This window comes from Cynocephalus volans, chromosome 2 (genome assembly GCF_027409185.1).
Source record: "Cynocephalus volans isolate mCynVol1 chromosome 2, mCynVol1.pri, whole genome shotgun sequence".
Lineage (NCBI taxonomy): Eukaryota > Metazoa > Chordata > Mammalia > Dermoptera > Cynocephalidae > Cynocephalus > Cynocephalus volans.
Genome location: NC_084461.1, coordinates 41031875 through 41048002, shown reverse-complemented (window position 1 = coordinate 41048002; position 16128 = coordinate 41031875). Strand labels below are relative to the sequence as shown.

The following is a 16128-nucleotide window of genomic DNA, read 5'->3' as shown; positions in this document are numbered from 1 at the left end:
TTGTTAGACATTCCATAAATGTCTTAAAAAGAACACTTGGAATGTCCTACTGAATTAAATTTAATATGCCAAATCCTCATGACTTGTACACTTGGTTATAACACGGAAATTTGCATCCAGATGAAAAGACCTTTTACCTGCGTAAATTTGCACTAAGGTTCTTAGCAGTGATTTCATTTTCTTTTTACTGAAACATAACTGATTATACATATTTGTGGAGTACAGAGTTGACTATCAGTATTTGTGTACAATATGTTATGATCAAATCAGGATAGTTGGCATATTTGTCATTGCAAAACGTACTCGCTCTTTGTGTCCATTAACCAGTTCCTCCCTAACACTCCTCCTCAACCCCTTCCCACCCCAACAACCAGTTCTGTTCTGTCCTTCTGAAAGTTCAACATATTATTGTGTTTCTTGTTTCTTTTTTCTTTCCTTCTTCCTTCCTTTCTTTCTTTCCTTCCTTCCTTCCTTTTCTCTCTCTCTCTTTCTTTTTTAGCTCCCACTTATGACTGAGGACATGCAGTATTTCTCTTTCTGTGCCTGTCTTGTTTCACTTAACAATTTTCTCCTAGTTCATCCATGTTGCTGCAAATGCAAAATTTCCTCTTTTTTATGGTTGAGTAGTATTCCATTGTGTATATATACCACATTTTCCTAATACAGTCCTTCATTGGTGGACACTTAGGTTGGTTCCAACTCTTGGCTATTGTAAATAGAGCCATGATAAACATGGGAGTTCAGGTATCCATTTGACATGGTGATTTCCATTCCTTAGGTGTACATCCAGTAGTGGGATGGCTGGTGGAAATTTCTAGTTGAATTCTCAGAGAGTAAGCAAACAAGAAACAAACAGGAAGATTGGAACGATACCAAAACACTCTTTAAAAGGCTTATATCTGTACACTGCACTTAGCTTATTCTTTAGGAGTTCAATTTTATTTAACTTAGTCTTTTATTTCATATTCTTTAAGAATTCGACCTGAGCACCAAAAGCAAGTTAATTTTCTACCTGGTGAGTAAAGACATGTCTACATTGAAGAAAACATTATCAGATTTTCTAGATTTTTTTTTTTTTCATTACAGGCATAGCACAAAAACCTCAGAGATATGTTGTGTTGCTTAAATAATGTACATAAAACATTTGGTGAGTTCTATTATAAAAGGGAGATATCTAGCAGGGGAACCAATATTACATTATCTAAAACTTAAGAACAGATGTTAGAGTGGACCTTGGATTAATTCACTGTTACTGACATATTTATAAGCATTTCAAATCATTTTGTCTGAGCTCAAAACTCAATATAGCAGGCACTGTCAGGGATAAAGTAATATATGTAACTGTATGGTTGCTGTCATTAAAATTTTGTAAACCAGTTAGGAGATGTGGCCATTATTTAAAAAACAATTAGAAAATCCAGTACAAAAAAGTAAAAAATAGTGATAAAATAATATATACATAATTTCTAAGGAACTTAAAGGATAGTATGACTAATTGACTAAACTGTGTAGTATGACAAATGAGTATAATGGTTTTCCTTTCTACATCCTTTCCTCAGACACACACACACACACACACACACACACACAACATTCATACACATAAAGTCACACACACACACACACACACACGTAAACACAGACACAGTAAATACACAAAAACTCTGTACTATCTAACACAGGGCTGTGTTTATTCAATAAGTGAATTTTCAAAATCAGTTAATATCAAGAGAAAATTAATTCACAGAGAAGCACCTGTTGCATTCACAGTGAATCTGGAAATTCAATTCATGAAATCTAAAACTTTTATGATCAAAACGTTACTATTTTGGATTGCTAAGTGTGTGTCATTTCTTACTTCTGTTATTCATGGTAGAAGCAAAGAGCATGTAAACTTTTAAAGAAGAAGGGACTATTTTAAGTTATTTTCATACTGCTCAGTGTCTATTTCTATTCTTATGAATACACCTTCATTTGTTCTGTTTCTCGCTAACATTATTAAGGAGATGCAGAGAGATAATGGCTGATGAGTTTTGAGTTGGTAATCAACCAAATCATTTATGTAACTTCTAAAATGGCTTTGTTAGTATGTCTATATTTATCCCTTAGTTTCTCCATAGGAGGAAATATCATACTAAGTACAAATAAATTTTACTTATGTAGGTGATTAAATATTCATTTTGTAGAGCATGTTGCCATTTGGTTCAATGATTCTACTCAGCAAACATTAAGCACATACTATGTACCATGTAGGCACTAGAGATACAAAGATTAGTAAAACCTTAGAGATAAAAAATGGAATGAAGTCTAAGTTACAGATTTAATGTTAATAAAACTCTATTGCTGTAATTGAGCTTTACATTTCACCGATAAACTAAAGTCTGTAGAATATAATTATATGTCTGAATACTGAAAACCAAAGGGAAATCAGTATGAAACTATAGCACAGGACTCCAACCCCCTAGTCCAGTACACTTTGTACTACACCAAGAAAAGAATCTGTAATATAACCCAAGCAATTAGATGTATATCACTGAATCAGGAAGAACCCAGTCATCACTGCTGCAGAAAATCACCAAAATAGCACTCTATTTTATTAGTTGGCAAGAAAGACCAAACTGAAATATTAGCTTTGATCCCGCAAATTACAAAAGGTAATGAATTACACAGGTACATCATCTTCTTAAATAAAATTTAAAGAAGGAATAAGATTTGTTGACCAATAACATCTAAGTTTTACTGAGAAGGCAATAGCAATATAGGAAAACTTTGGATTAAGAGCTTACAATACAAGTACACATTTTTTTCACAGAGGCCAGAAACATTACTTAAAAAACATCCTATTTGAATAATTTATTTTCTTACCAATGGCAATACTTAACTGATTCATCAAGCAGCAGTACTTAGTAATGGAGACCTATATCATGTAACATATACTACATATATTATATTTCCATTATAGGAGGATTCCAAATGATGGAGGTCAGAAAATCATTTGCAGAAAATCATTTAGGAAAATATTAATAAGCATTTTATCCTTTAATAAGTTTATTTTACCATATCTCTAAAATGAGTATACATATTGAAAATAGCTATATTTTTATTCCTAATTTTTAAACTTATTTTTAAAATACAGAAGTAATATATAAATGCAAACTTATTATAAACAAAAATCCAGATGATTTCTAAGCATAAGACAAATAAAGAAAAGCCCATTTCTTATCTAAGATGATCCTCAGCATGTGTCTTTATTTCGTCTCTTTCCAGAGACCCAGTTAAAAGTAGTAAAAGAACAAAATATCAACCCAAACCACAAAGAGACGTGATGCATGAGTGTGTGCTTGGGAACAACCAGGAGATGAGACATGTGACACATTTCTGGAAGACAAAAAGTAAATATGAGAGTGGAGTGTCAGATGGTGCTGGTTCCCTCTTTAGCAACCATGTCCCTGTCCTCCTTGTTGATAGAATTCTGATTGGATGTGATTGGCAAAATATGCAATTCCAAGGATTAAACCAATATTTACCTTATTCAACCACTAATAGTAATTATCTTATTCTAGTTTACCAAATATTTCATTTTAAATCCTTTCCTGTAGCTAAGGATGGCCATGTGATACAATTCCGATAGTAGTATGGTAAAGAAAGTAAGTTAGGGACCTTCAGTGCAACTTTTGCCTTCATAATAAAAAGAAAAAAAATGTGGGTAAGAAGTCTTTCCATTTCTCTCTGTTTTGATGCTGTGTGTGAAGATGTAAACGCATGCAGTGTTGCAGTCAACTGGTGGTCAGGAGAGGGAGGCCAAGAAAAACAAAGTCTTGTTAGCTCAGTGCCTTGGCATCACTGAGGTGCTATGCCTATGTCCAGACTTTTGTTTTGTAATATAATTAAATTATTTTGTTGAATAAGCCAATGTTATTCAGGTATTCTGTAACAGGTGGTTAAAAGTACATGGGTGGTTATTGATGAATCGTAAAGGGAAAGTATAGGAACTTGGAAAGAGAGAGAGAGGGAGAGAGGGAGGAAGGGAGGGAGGGGGGAGAGAGAGAGAGAGAGCAGATGTGCTGGAAAAATTCTAGAGAGGCTCTTAGCTAAGAGACAGCAGGACCAAATAGGGCAGAATGATAAGTGACAGTAAAACCAAGGTGACTTGATGGTTGGTCTATGGAACAATTGACTCTTCATCCCTCCCTCCACATGGCAGAATATTCCATAGTTAACCTCGTATTCTCCTGAGGGGGGACAAGGTCAGTGGTTCTTTCCTAAAGCAATTGAACAAGGGGAAGAACTAGGACAGCTGAGAGGTCAGTAAAGCCCTCCTTGTTCTTCCAGTTAGGGAAATATAAGGAAAAGTCCCCACCTATTCACCCTAAAGAAAAACTCTAAATCAACAAATCCTGAAGCATCATCAAAGTTTTCATCCTTAACTGTGAATGAATACCAATAGATTACCAGTAAGAAAACATTCAACACACAAAGGAAAGGCAGAGATGGAAACAGTGCTTCCAGAGTAAAGAGCATTTATAAAAGAGAAGAGATTCAAATATAAATATAACAAATATAAAGATAAAAAATAAAACAACTTCTTTCATTTTCTACAGCTTTAAGTGCAATGTATTTTACATATACAATGTATCTATTTAAAGTGTCCAATTCAATTATTTTAGTAAATTTACCAAGTAATGAAGCCATCTCCACAAATCAGGTTGTAGAACCTTTTCATCACCCCAATAGGATTCTGTGTGCCCACTTACTCTTAATCCCCTTTCATATCCCTTGTCCCAGGCAACTGCTAATCTGTTATCTAGCTCTATAGATTTGTCTTTTCTGGACATTTCACATAAGTGGAATCACACAGTATGTGCCCACTCATGTCTTGCTTCTTTCACCTAACATTACTGAGGTTTGTTCGTGTTGTAGCACCCATTTGTTATTCAAAATCAGAACTCTTAACACCTGCCAGGGGATAGAGGCTATTATATCCACAACAAAAGAGGATATAATGAAAAAGCAACATATAGAGAAAGACAGAAAGCACTTGGAAATTAAAAATATAAGTGCCAAAATAAAAATATATTTAAAAGAATAGAAGGTAAAGTTGAAATTTCCTACAATAGTAATAACTATTTAACAGGTTTGTTTATGTTCCTTCATATCTTGTCTTTTTGCTATTCTGTGTACTTAGATATTAAATTTCCTAAATGGTGTTTTTAAAATAAAAGTTGTGTGTGTTTACAAATAAAAGAAATTTATGTCAAGGAAAGTTGAAAAGAATAAAAATCTACACAGTAAATCAACATAAAGAAATCCTTTTCCATCCAGAGCAGGGCAGATTGATAGATTTTATAGCCATATTACTTATACTATATGCAATCATTTTTTCTCATACTATAATTACAATCTTGTATCCTGCTTTTCTCACTTAAGCTTTCATGATCCTTCTATTGTTACCATGTAGACTTTAAAGGTTTCCCTTTTAGTAACTGCCACATAGTTCATCCGGTGGCCATATAATTATGAATCTTGACTTGTTAAACATTTAGAGCATTCCCTTATTTTAAGATATATAAATAAATTCACGATGTAAACCACTGTATAAACAACATTATTGTAATTACAGACTATTTCCTTAGGTTAGATTGTTAAGTGAAATTTCTGGGTTGAAGGATATGAATACTTTTAAAGAAATTTGTTACATATTGTAATAATGTATTATATATTATAACAATGTGTTGTATATTGTAACAATGTTATATATTGCAGTAATATGTTACATATTAAATTTACCATGAGGTATAGACCATTCTACATGGTAAGTTGTAAAGTACACATCTGAAAGCAATATTCAGCAGTAAAACATTTCTCCTCATCTTGTTTGCCATAATGTGACAATCATAAATTATATAATATGGCATGAGCATTTTGGTGACACAGGAATTTAATTTTGGGGTAGAAATGAAAATGCTTTCTTTTATTAAATTGTTAAGATTAGAGTACCAGGCAAAAATCCATGGTATGATAATTTGTTTAAAAATTGGCCAATATAGGTTAATCTTCCTACACAAACACTAAATGCATACATACACACACACATATACATACATACACAGACGAACATGCACACAACATGAACACTCCAAAATATTAATTGTCAATTTTACATGTTTACCTACGTGAACAACAACATAATTGGTAGCTTAGGTGACATATCCTGAAATTCTCTCTAACTTCCAAGATTGGTTCAGAAGCACTTTTTATTTTTTGCAAAGTCTCCATATCTTTATCATTGTTCTTACCAGATTGCATTTAAATGAACTCTATTAAGATTGTTCTTTCCTTAAACCACTAGAATATGAGTAATCCAACAGCAGATATCATGTTTCAATAATATTCCCAGCCCTAAGATCAAGTACACAGTGCATATAACATAATTTACAGTAGTTCCTCCTTATCCATGTGGGATACATTCCAAGACCCTCAGTGGGTGCCTGAAACTAAGAATAATACCAAACCCTATATACACTGTATTTTCTCCTATAAATACATACCTACCATAAAGTTTAATTTCTAAACTAAGCACAGTAAGAGATTAACAGCCATAATTAATAATGAAATGGAATAATTATAACAATATACTACAGCATCACTACTCTTGAGTTGTGGAACCATTATTAGGTAAAATAATGGTTACTTGAATCTGAGCACTGCGATACCTTGACAGTCCATCTGAGATGGCTATGAAGTGACAGCAGGCAAGTAGCATATACAGTGTGGATCCTCTGAACAAAGAAATGATTCATATCCCAAGCAAGATAGAGGAGGAGGATGCAAGATTGCAACATGCTATTCAGAAAGACATGCAGTTTAAAACTTATTTTCAGACTCTGGTTGACCATGGCTAATTGAAACCATAGAAAGCAAAGCCATGTACAAGGGGGGGCGGGAGGGAGTCCCATACTCACAATGTTTGCCAACATGAACTAAATGAACTTCTTTAAGTAGGTTCAGAAGAGTATGAATTTAATCATTTAATAAATATTTTGCTGTATTTCTTTTGTTAGGGGACTGTAAATTTTAGAAATACTTCTACCATTTCTTTTTTTTGTCAAATGGGTTATTTCATAGCTAATTTTTTTCCCAAAAAAACAAAACAAAACAAAGCAAAACAAATACTGCAGTTTATTTTAATTCATAATTTTTAGAAAGTAAAATGGAAAATTATCTGTTGTAGTTACAATTAGGTAGTAAATAAGGAAGTCCAAATTTGCAAATGTTTACCATATTTGCGCACTCTAAATTACAACAAAGAATTCTTCTTATAAATTATTTAAATAGAAAGCCCCTCTGTACATTTGTAATTTTCTTCAAACAATCTCATTGTTAATACAGAAACTACATTAAGACATGCTTATAATATATCTGAACCTCTGGTCCAGTCTTGTCTGATGCTAAGACTTTCTAAGCCAAAGTTTGGACTCGCATTAGCTTGTCTAGGTTACACCATCTACATTATGCCTTCCAGAATTCATAAAAGCTTCATTCTGATTATAACCCCTTCCTGTTTTCAACTCCATTGTGAATTTTTTATTCCTCTTTCTGCACCTTTTTGTTGTTGTTGTTGTTTCAGGGAAATTGGCGTGAGGGGTGATAGATAAATCTTTTGCAGCCTTCCATTTGAACCCAAACCCTCAACTGTTTAAAAAATAATATTATTTTAAAGTTGTCTTGACAATTGAATGCTTTTAATTGTTACGAGGAATTTGCTGATAAAGTAGAAAATGCTGCTAATCATTGGTTTCGCACACCATGAGACTTTCTTTTTTTAAAATTGTGGGATGACTTAATGGCATTTAGTAGAAAATGACCAAACAAGTCTTTCTTCCTTGTGTTTATAGAGATTTGCCTGCTGACCAAGGGACGCCGCACTGCCAGTGTTCGAGCTGATACATATTGCCGTCTTTATTCTCTTTCGGTGGACAATTTCAATGAGGTCCTGGAAGAATATCCAATGATGAGGAGAGCCTTTGAGACAGTTGCCATTGACCGACTAGATCGAATAGGTACTCTTTAATTTTTGATCTTCTCCATGCACAATTTAGTTTTAATCTAGTGAAGTAATATCAGTTTGCCATTATAGTCCCAAATGCTAGTTCATAGCTTGCTTATTAATTTTTGTAGAAATAATAATTAGTTGTAGACATATTTCTAGACAGATCTGAGACCCTACCTAACATTCTTTTCTAAGTATTCTGGGTTTATTTATTCATGTCTATTTTCACTAGCTACACAATCTGATTTCTCGAGTGATGCCAAAACAAATCGAATCTTCAGGTAAAAAGCAATGATAAAAATTCTAGAAAGCATTAAAATAGAACAAAGGATACAATAGTATGAGTCTACATTACAAACTGAATTTTACCACAGGCTTTTTTTTAAAGTTAAACTTTACATTTTATTCTTATATTATGAATTGAAAACTTGTGCATTTAAATTGGTCTCAGCAGAAATTTATTTTAATGTTTGTAATACAGACTCAAGCAGAAAAATCCTAGATAGAAGTTCCTCACATAGATGCTTTACCTTGCAAATATCAATTTATTTTTAATTCTTTTCTGCTATCAAATTAAAATAATATATATTAGACCTTATTAGTTATGCTAGTTTAAATATCTGCATAATCGCCCTAGTAAAATTAGATCATGTTGTCTTGCTGTTAACTTCCCTACGTGTCCTAGAACATTCTGATAAGTCATAAGGTAGTATGCATTCATTCTCCACCCTAAATCCTCTTTGCCTACCTGACCCTTCTCTGCCCCCTTTCTGAGGCTAAATCTATTCAACCTTCATATCTCTGTTTAGAGATCACTTCCCTGTACGTACCCTCTCTGACTTCCCACCCCCTGCCATTTTGAATTCCTTGGATATGTTCCCCTATGGCCTCTGAAGTCCCCCCTTCACAACACTGCTCTTATTATTGTAGTTGCCCTAGCGATGCTTAGCTTTGTGAATGTAGAGATCATGTCTGATTCACTGTTGCCTTCCCAGTAACTAGTAGACAATAAATATTTGTTAAAGAGAGGTAAGGAGGGAGGAAGGAATAGATAAACTCAAAGGAGATGGGGCTGGAATGACTTGTACTAAATAAACCAGGAGGGACTTCAACTACTTCATTCTTATTAAAGGTAAGGACTTTAGATGGTTGTATTGTCATGTCAGCTTTTATCTGCACTTTCCATCTTTCTTTATCTCTTTATTAGCAGGATGACAGACTGCAGAACGTTCTGAAATTAGATTAGGAGGAGTAAAGGTAGTATTTAGACATTACCATTACACATAATAAGCATATTAAAAATTTATATGGACATCTCAGAGGTCTAACAGAATATACTCATTTAGGGAGACAGCACCCATAAAAGAAAGAGGTACTCTTGAAAGCATTCTTTCTTAATTTGAAAATAACTTCTTTTTTTGTGGTGTGTGAGTATGCATGTTAGAGAAAGAGACTAATTTTAAGTGTATGAGCTTTTTCCCAAACCAGCTAGGAATTTTTAGATAAAGCATTAAAATCAGAATATTTCAATAGAGAATTTCTGTTAATCTGATACAGCTTCACTTTCATCTAAGTTATCACTGTTATTTTTTATAACCTAAGTTTGCATAAAAGGCAATAATACAGGCTATAGAATTTCTAGTAAGCACCAATCATTCTCATTTTTGACCTTTATAAAATTGTAAGTGTGTAGTAAAAGTTATTTTTTCCAAGATTACAGATACTTAGATTATAATACGTTGACTATTCATATATCACAAAGAAGCATTATTCTTCTCAATTCTGTGGACGTTGTTCATAAATGTGTGCTGTAGTTAAGTTGTTGAAGGGAATATGCTAAATAAGCATTTGTATTTATTACTAATATAGGAGTTTTTGTTCTTTGGGAAATTAGGACAGTTTGCAAGGCGAGAGAAGTAACTATTTTGGCAGTCATTTAAAATGATCTCTTTTCCTAGCAGTCAAGGAAATGATAATATATATTTCCATTTAAAAATATATTTTGTTGGTGCTGATGGCACCAGGGCCATGGATTTGGATCCCTGTATAGGGACGGCCGGTTAGCTCACCTAGGAGAGCATGGCACTGACAACACCAAATCAAGGGTTAGGATCCCCTTACCTGTCATCTTTTGAAATAAAAATCTATATCTATGTATACATAGATATAGTTACTTTTGATATAATACTTTATTTAGCAATATAATGAATTGATTTGCTTTTCAGTTACCATATAATTCACTAGAGTATTACTGTATCAACTGTGTCAAAGAAAAGTTACTGCTTTTCCCTTCCTTCACCTATTGCTTTTCCCTTCCTAGTATTGATTCTAATTGTTATTCTGCCAGAGAATGTCCAGTTATTGCTAACCATTCCAAAGATGATGGCAGGGAGAACTATTGCTTATTGAAGTCCTAGAGGGAGCTGAGAGCCTGACAGTCACTGTGCCCTTGGCCCTCACAATCACCACTTAGAAGAGGAAAGATCACAAAGTGATCTGGCTACACGTAGGATTCCCCTGGGGAAATTTGCTTTTAAACTATCAAAATCTGGGCCCCATGTCTGGTTATTCAGATTTAATTGGTAAGGTATAGATGAACATTAGTATTTTTTAGAGTTCCAGAGATGAGAAAAAATACGCAGCTAGGATTGAGAATCACTGGGGTAAGGAAATGGTCAGAAGCAAAGGCCCAGGTACAGTGCTCCTCAAACTTGCATGTGCAAATCACCCAGGGGTCTTAGTAAAAAATGCAGTATCTGATTCAGCCAGTGGGGTCAGGCCTGAGAGGCTGAATTTCTAGCAAGCACCCAGATAACCCAGATGTAGCTGGTCCATTATCCGTAGCAAGGATGTGTAACCATATTCACTTTTCTCCCTTCCCAGCCCTGTTACTTACTAACCATCTTTTCTTGGGCATTGTTCTTAATGTCCTGGTCTCCTTTGGGGTAAAATTGCATTATGAACACACCTACCTCACAGGGCTGACTATTAAATAAAATATAATCTACCTCAAGTCCTTTGTAGAGTGCCTATCACACAGAAAGTGCTCAGATGTTAGCTCTCATTTCTCCATTGTTCCTTCCTGAAAAAGTAGCTTTAACTTCAAATCTTGATTCCAGGCTCATCCTGATCCAAAAGCCCTTTCTTCCCCCATTCTTCAAGGGAGCCCTCATGTTAGATATCTCCATTTTTTCTGTAAAGTGGCTTTTGCCATATTATAGGCTTTTCAACTCACTTTGTGTAGAAGATAAGATTTACCAGAGAGATACAGGCAGTGTGAAAACCAGGAGCCACATTTCTATTTGGTGTCTAAAGGTGAGTATTTGGCTTTTAAGCCTCTTCTAGGAAATGTTGACATACTTCTGTTTGCAAGAGCCACTCTGCTTGACGTTGTCATCAGTGATGGGGAGGCTTTCTAAGTGTCTATCTTTCTTTTGCTGACAGGAAAGAAAAACTCAATTCTTCTGCAAAAGTTCCAAAAGGATCTGAACACTGGTGTTTTCAACAATCAGGAGAACGAAATTCTGAAGCAGATTGTGAAACACGACAGGGAGATGGTGCAGGCAATCCCTCCAATCAATTATCCTCAAATGACAACCCTGAATTCAACATCTTCCGCTACTACCCCGACCTCTCGCATGAGGACACAATCTCCACCAGTGTACACAGCAACCAGTCTGTCTCATAGCAACCTGCATTCCCCCAGTCCCAGCACACAGACCCCCCAACAGTCAGCCGTCCTCTCACCCTGCTCCTACACCACTGCGGTCTGCAGCCCTCCCGTACAGAGCCCGCTGGCCACTCGAACTTTCCACTATGCCTCCCCCACTGCTTCCCAGTTGTCACTCATGCAGCAGCAGCAGCAGCAGTTACAACAGTCCCAGCCACCGCAGACTCAGCAGCAGCAGCAGCCCCAACAGCCACAGACACCCAGCAGCTCCACGCCGAAAAACGAAGTGCACAAGAGCACGCAGGCCCTTCATAACACCAACCTGACCCGAGAAGTCAGGCCCCTCTCCGCCTCGCAGCCCTCGCTGCCCCATGAAGTTTCCACTCTAATTTCTAAACCTCATCCCACTGTGGGCGAGTCTCTGGCCTCCATCCCTCAACCCGTGACAGCTGTTCACAGCACGGGCCTTCAGGCAGGGGCCAGGAGCACTGTCCCACAGAGAGTCACCCTCTTCCGACAGATGTCATCGGGAGCCATTCCTCCAAACCGAGGAATCCCTCCAGCACCCCCTCCACCAGCAGTCGCTCTTCAGAGAGAGTCCTCTTCAGTCTTACACACAGACCCAGATGCAGAAAAGCCACGATTTGCTTCAAATTTATGATCCCTGCTGATTGTCAAAGCAGAAGGAAATACTCTAATAAACTGAGAATATTCTCAGATCTTATTTTATGCTATCTCCTGATAGATCGTTATAGCCTCCTATGAAAAGATATTTTAGACAGCTCTGGCCTACATGAAAAATGTAAAAATATATATATACATATACTATTAAATATATATATATATATAAATTCTCAAGAGAAATTCAAAAGACCTGTTTAGCATTCAGTGTTATGTCTTCCTTTCTTTAAATCATTAAAGGATTTAAAATGTTGTTTTAAGATTATTTATTTCTAACCTACTTTTAACTTAATTCCTTTGATATATGTATTTCTCTATTTTATGATGAGTTCTTGGATTCAATGGAAACAAAACTGATTTTAAAAAGGCAACTCAAATAAGCTACTGAATAGCACCAATCAAAACTTTCTTTCATTAACTGTGTCTCTGCATCTAAATTGTTAATCATTAATTGTGGAGGATTAAATAGAAAATCTAATTTTATAAATCTAAATTGTATTTTGGTGCTTTCAATTTTGAATTAGGTTAAGGAACACACTACATACTTGGCCACCACAGAAAACTAACATTGCCTCTGTTAAGAATAACTCTGATCTCAAACATGTTCATTGATCTTTCAGAAAGCTGAGGGGATATTTACCTTCATGTTTTATCGAACTTTTACCAAGACTCAGTCAATGTTAGTTGTAAATAACTTTTTCAACCCAAATAAAAATAGCTATTCCATGTTGTAAGAAGGTAAAAGTCATTGTTTAAAACTTTAGTTTCATTGCTTCACTTCAAAACTTAGAGTGTTAAATTTTAAAAAACTTAATTGTGACAATTATTCAATTGTAATGCAATGGCTTGAAAACTACAATATTATTTTAACCTGCAATGTTTTATGCAAAATCTAATGCTTGAATCTACAAATTGCTTGTATTACACCAAAAATCATTACTTTTCTTCCTTCTTGTCATAATCAAGCATCTGAAAATAGTCCCTGCATGCTTTGGGGGGAAAAATAGGTTCAAATCAGTCATTGTAGGGAAAAGCTTACAGTATTTCTCATTTCTAGAAAAGTGTAACCATTAATTATGTATCTTAAAATTCCTATAAGGCTGACTTGGATCTCTGACTTGAGTCTAGAAGTGAGGTTTCACTTTCATTTAATATTACTGCTATTACTATTATTTAAACAATTATTTGTAAACCACAGCTTGATTTGGAGTTGCAAGTGTGCCCTGTCTTCACTGTAGTTGGTAATTTATGGTGGTGTTAATTAAAAAAAATAAATACAATATAGTATCACATCTGTTTGGGAACACCCAATTTGCTTTACATGTATTGTAACCAAGTGATTAGTAAATCTAAAGGCATGTGGTGACTTAGTCCTTAAGAAGGAGGTTTGTTATTTTAAATGTGTTGAAATTAGTATGGACATGATGACAGAAAGCAAGGGTAAGATGAATGTCTGTCAGCATTGTTTGTTTGTTTGTTTCCTTAACTCTTTCCATGATCTGTGAGCATTCCCTTCTTCTCAAAGAAGTCCCCGGGTAATCATTTGTGCCTAATGCACCCCACAAGTGTGGTGGATGACTAGAACACAATTGGAAGTTTCCTAATAACCAACGTCTGTAAATAACCTGAGTTAAGAGAATGACCTAAAGTGGAGGTCTTCAGTATCTTTGAAATTGGTGATGCATTTAAGAAGAACTTAACAAAGATCACACATTATATGGGGCAGGGCCTCCAGACAGACTTGAGGACAGAAAGCAAAAACAAAAACTCTAACGTGGATCCATGCTGCCTGTTATGCCTTTTACAGATATAATCTCTATAATACCAAAATGAGTTATGTTTAATTTCTAACAGATCCCAACTTGTGTGGAAGTAATCAACAATGCTAGTCAATATATTGTTATCATTAACATGCTGGTGACATATGATGTCATGTCAGGAATGGTGTGAGAAAGAGATTTCTCAGTCTAGAACCTATGGAAAAGCTGCAAGACCATTTACATATCAGTACAAAACTCCTTTATTTTATTAAAATATGAGAATTAACTTCAATTTATTAATATCATGTATTGGTCCTTTAAATTATTAAATATTTACATTTGATAGGATTAATGGATTTGGTAGTGAAATATTTTTATATATATAATTTTTTGGTTTTTTATTTGGAGCGCTATTGGGAAACATAAGCAAAGTTTAATTGCATGGTCTTTCAGTGCAATCATACAATTTTTATTGACTTTTTAATAGAATGGACAAAAAATATAAGGTTTATATGTTAAACTGATAAAATGGTACAGGGTAAATTATATACATATATATATGAATGTATATATACTTAGGTTAAGAAAAAAATTGACTCACATTCCTGTAATATAAAGATTAATTGCTAGTTGGAAAGTGGCCTCTTTTCTCTATACATAGTTAAGCCCATAAGTATGGAGTTTTAATCTGTACAGAAAGAAATGTATTAATGACAAGATTGGTCTTTTTTGCTGATGGGAAAATAGTAGAATAGCTGAGTCTTACAACTGTATGATCAGGGATGAGTTAGAATATTTCTTTTGTCATTGCTCAAAGCCATACATATATAAATATATATAAAGATTATTAATAAATTCAAGAAAAATAAACTAAAATCATGAATATTTTATTTTATCAGTATATTCTAATCAAATGTTTGCTTTATTAATGAGTTCAGATTTGCCTCTGTCTTTCTGTCTTTACATCATAAGATTTTCAAGAGGGCTTATACTTGACAATCATTATAAAATTAGTTATATTCTATAACTTTAGGATGAGAACCATTTAAGTAGAACATAGATTTTCCAACCATTCTTTCGTTTTATTTCTTCCATATAGTTAGTTGAGTTTATTTTATTCTTTGCTCTATACCTCTATAGCATGTGTTGTGGTCTAATTTCAAAACACAGCCATTTTTTTGTGCTCTTGTTGGATATGGGGATGAGAAAAAACTTTTGTAATTTACTCATACAAACCTATTCTGTTACAGCCTTGAGCCTTGCAATGGCTTTTGGATAGTGATAGAATCTCAGCATACATGTGGATTTTGAATCAAACCTAAAAACCTGAGATTGAGTTTGTCACAGTGAGAAGAAATAGTGAAGCAGTTTCTGAAAACAGTGAGGTTACATGGCGATAGATTCTATTCATCGAATAAATAGCCTGTCTCCAGGCTTTGGTGACCTCTCCATAAGAGAATGATTCCCTAATGAATGCCTTTCCACTTTTAAAAAAAGGTTATTTTGCAATTTACAAACTTAAATGAGCATACTATTTTCAGGATACTACAAAGTACACAGTCAAGTTATTAGAATAATTCCTACAAAACTTGGGTGATTTAAACAATATAACATTTGTAAAATTTTAGATATATTATCTCAAAACCTGAATTATTTACACTTCAAAGTATAAGCAATCTGTATTATCTTTCAGGATAATGTTTAAATCTCCATACGTTCTTTTTCAGCTTAGAGTTTTATATTTGTTAATTTTACTATGTTACTTTGCTTTCTTGGACCTCACTTTCATCACTTACAGCACTAAGCTGTTTGAACAGGATCTCTCTCCCTTATAGTTCCATCCTTCTAGAACACATGCCATAAAACCCAAGTGTGGTTATTTTGTTCCTATGTACAAACCTAGAAAAGTTTTATTACATGCTCAGACTACTTAAAAAATTAGTCATGAGAAAGAAACCTGGTCCTTG

The 16128-nt window shown here is 34.5% G+C and overlaps 1 protein-coding gene across 1 annotated transcript in view; it reads left to right on the top strand.

Annotated features, from left to right (window-relative positions):
• HCN1 (hyperpolarization activated cyclic nucleotide gated potassium channel 1) overlaps positions 1-12381 on the top strand; it is a 389568-nt gene extending 377187 nt beyond the window's left edge. The window contains exons 7-8 of the mRNA XM_063087497.1: positions 7896-8060; positions 11495-12381. Coding sequence (XP_062943567.1) covers positions 7896-8060; positions 11495-12381 — 1052 coding nt within the window. The remainder of the gene's footprint in view (positions 1-7895; positions 8061-11494) is intronic.
• Positions 12382-16128: the final 3747 nt, after the last annotated feature.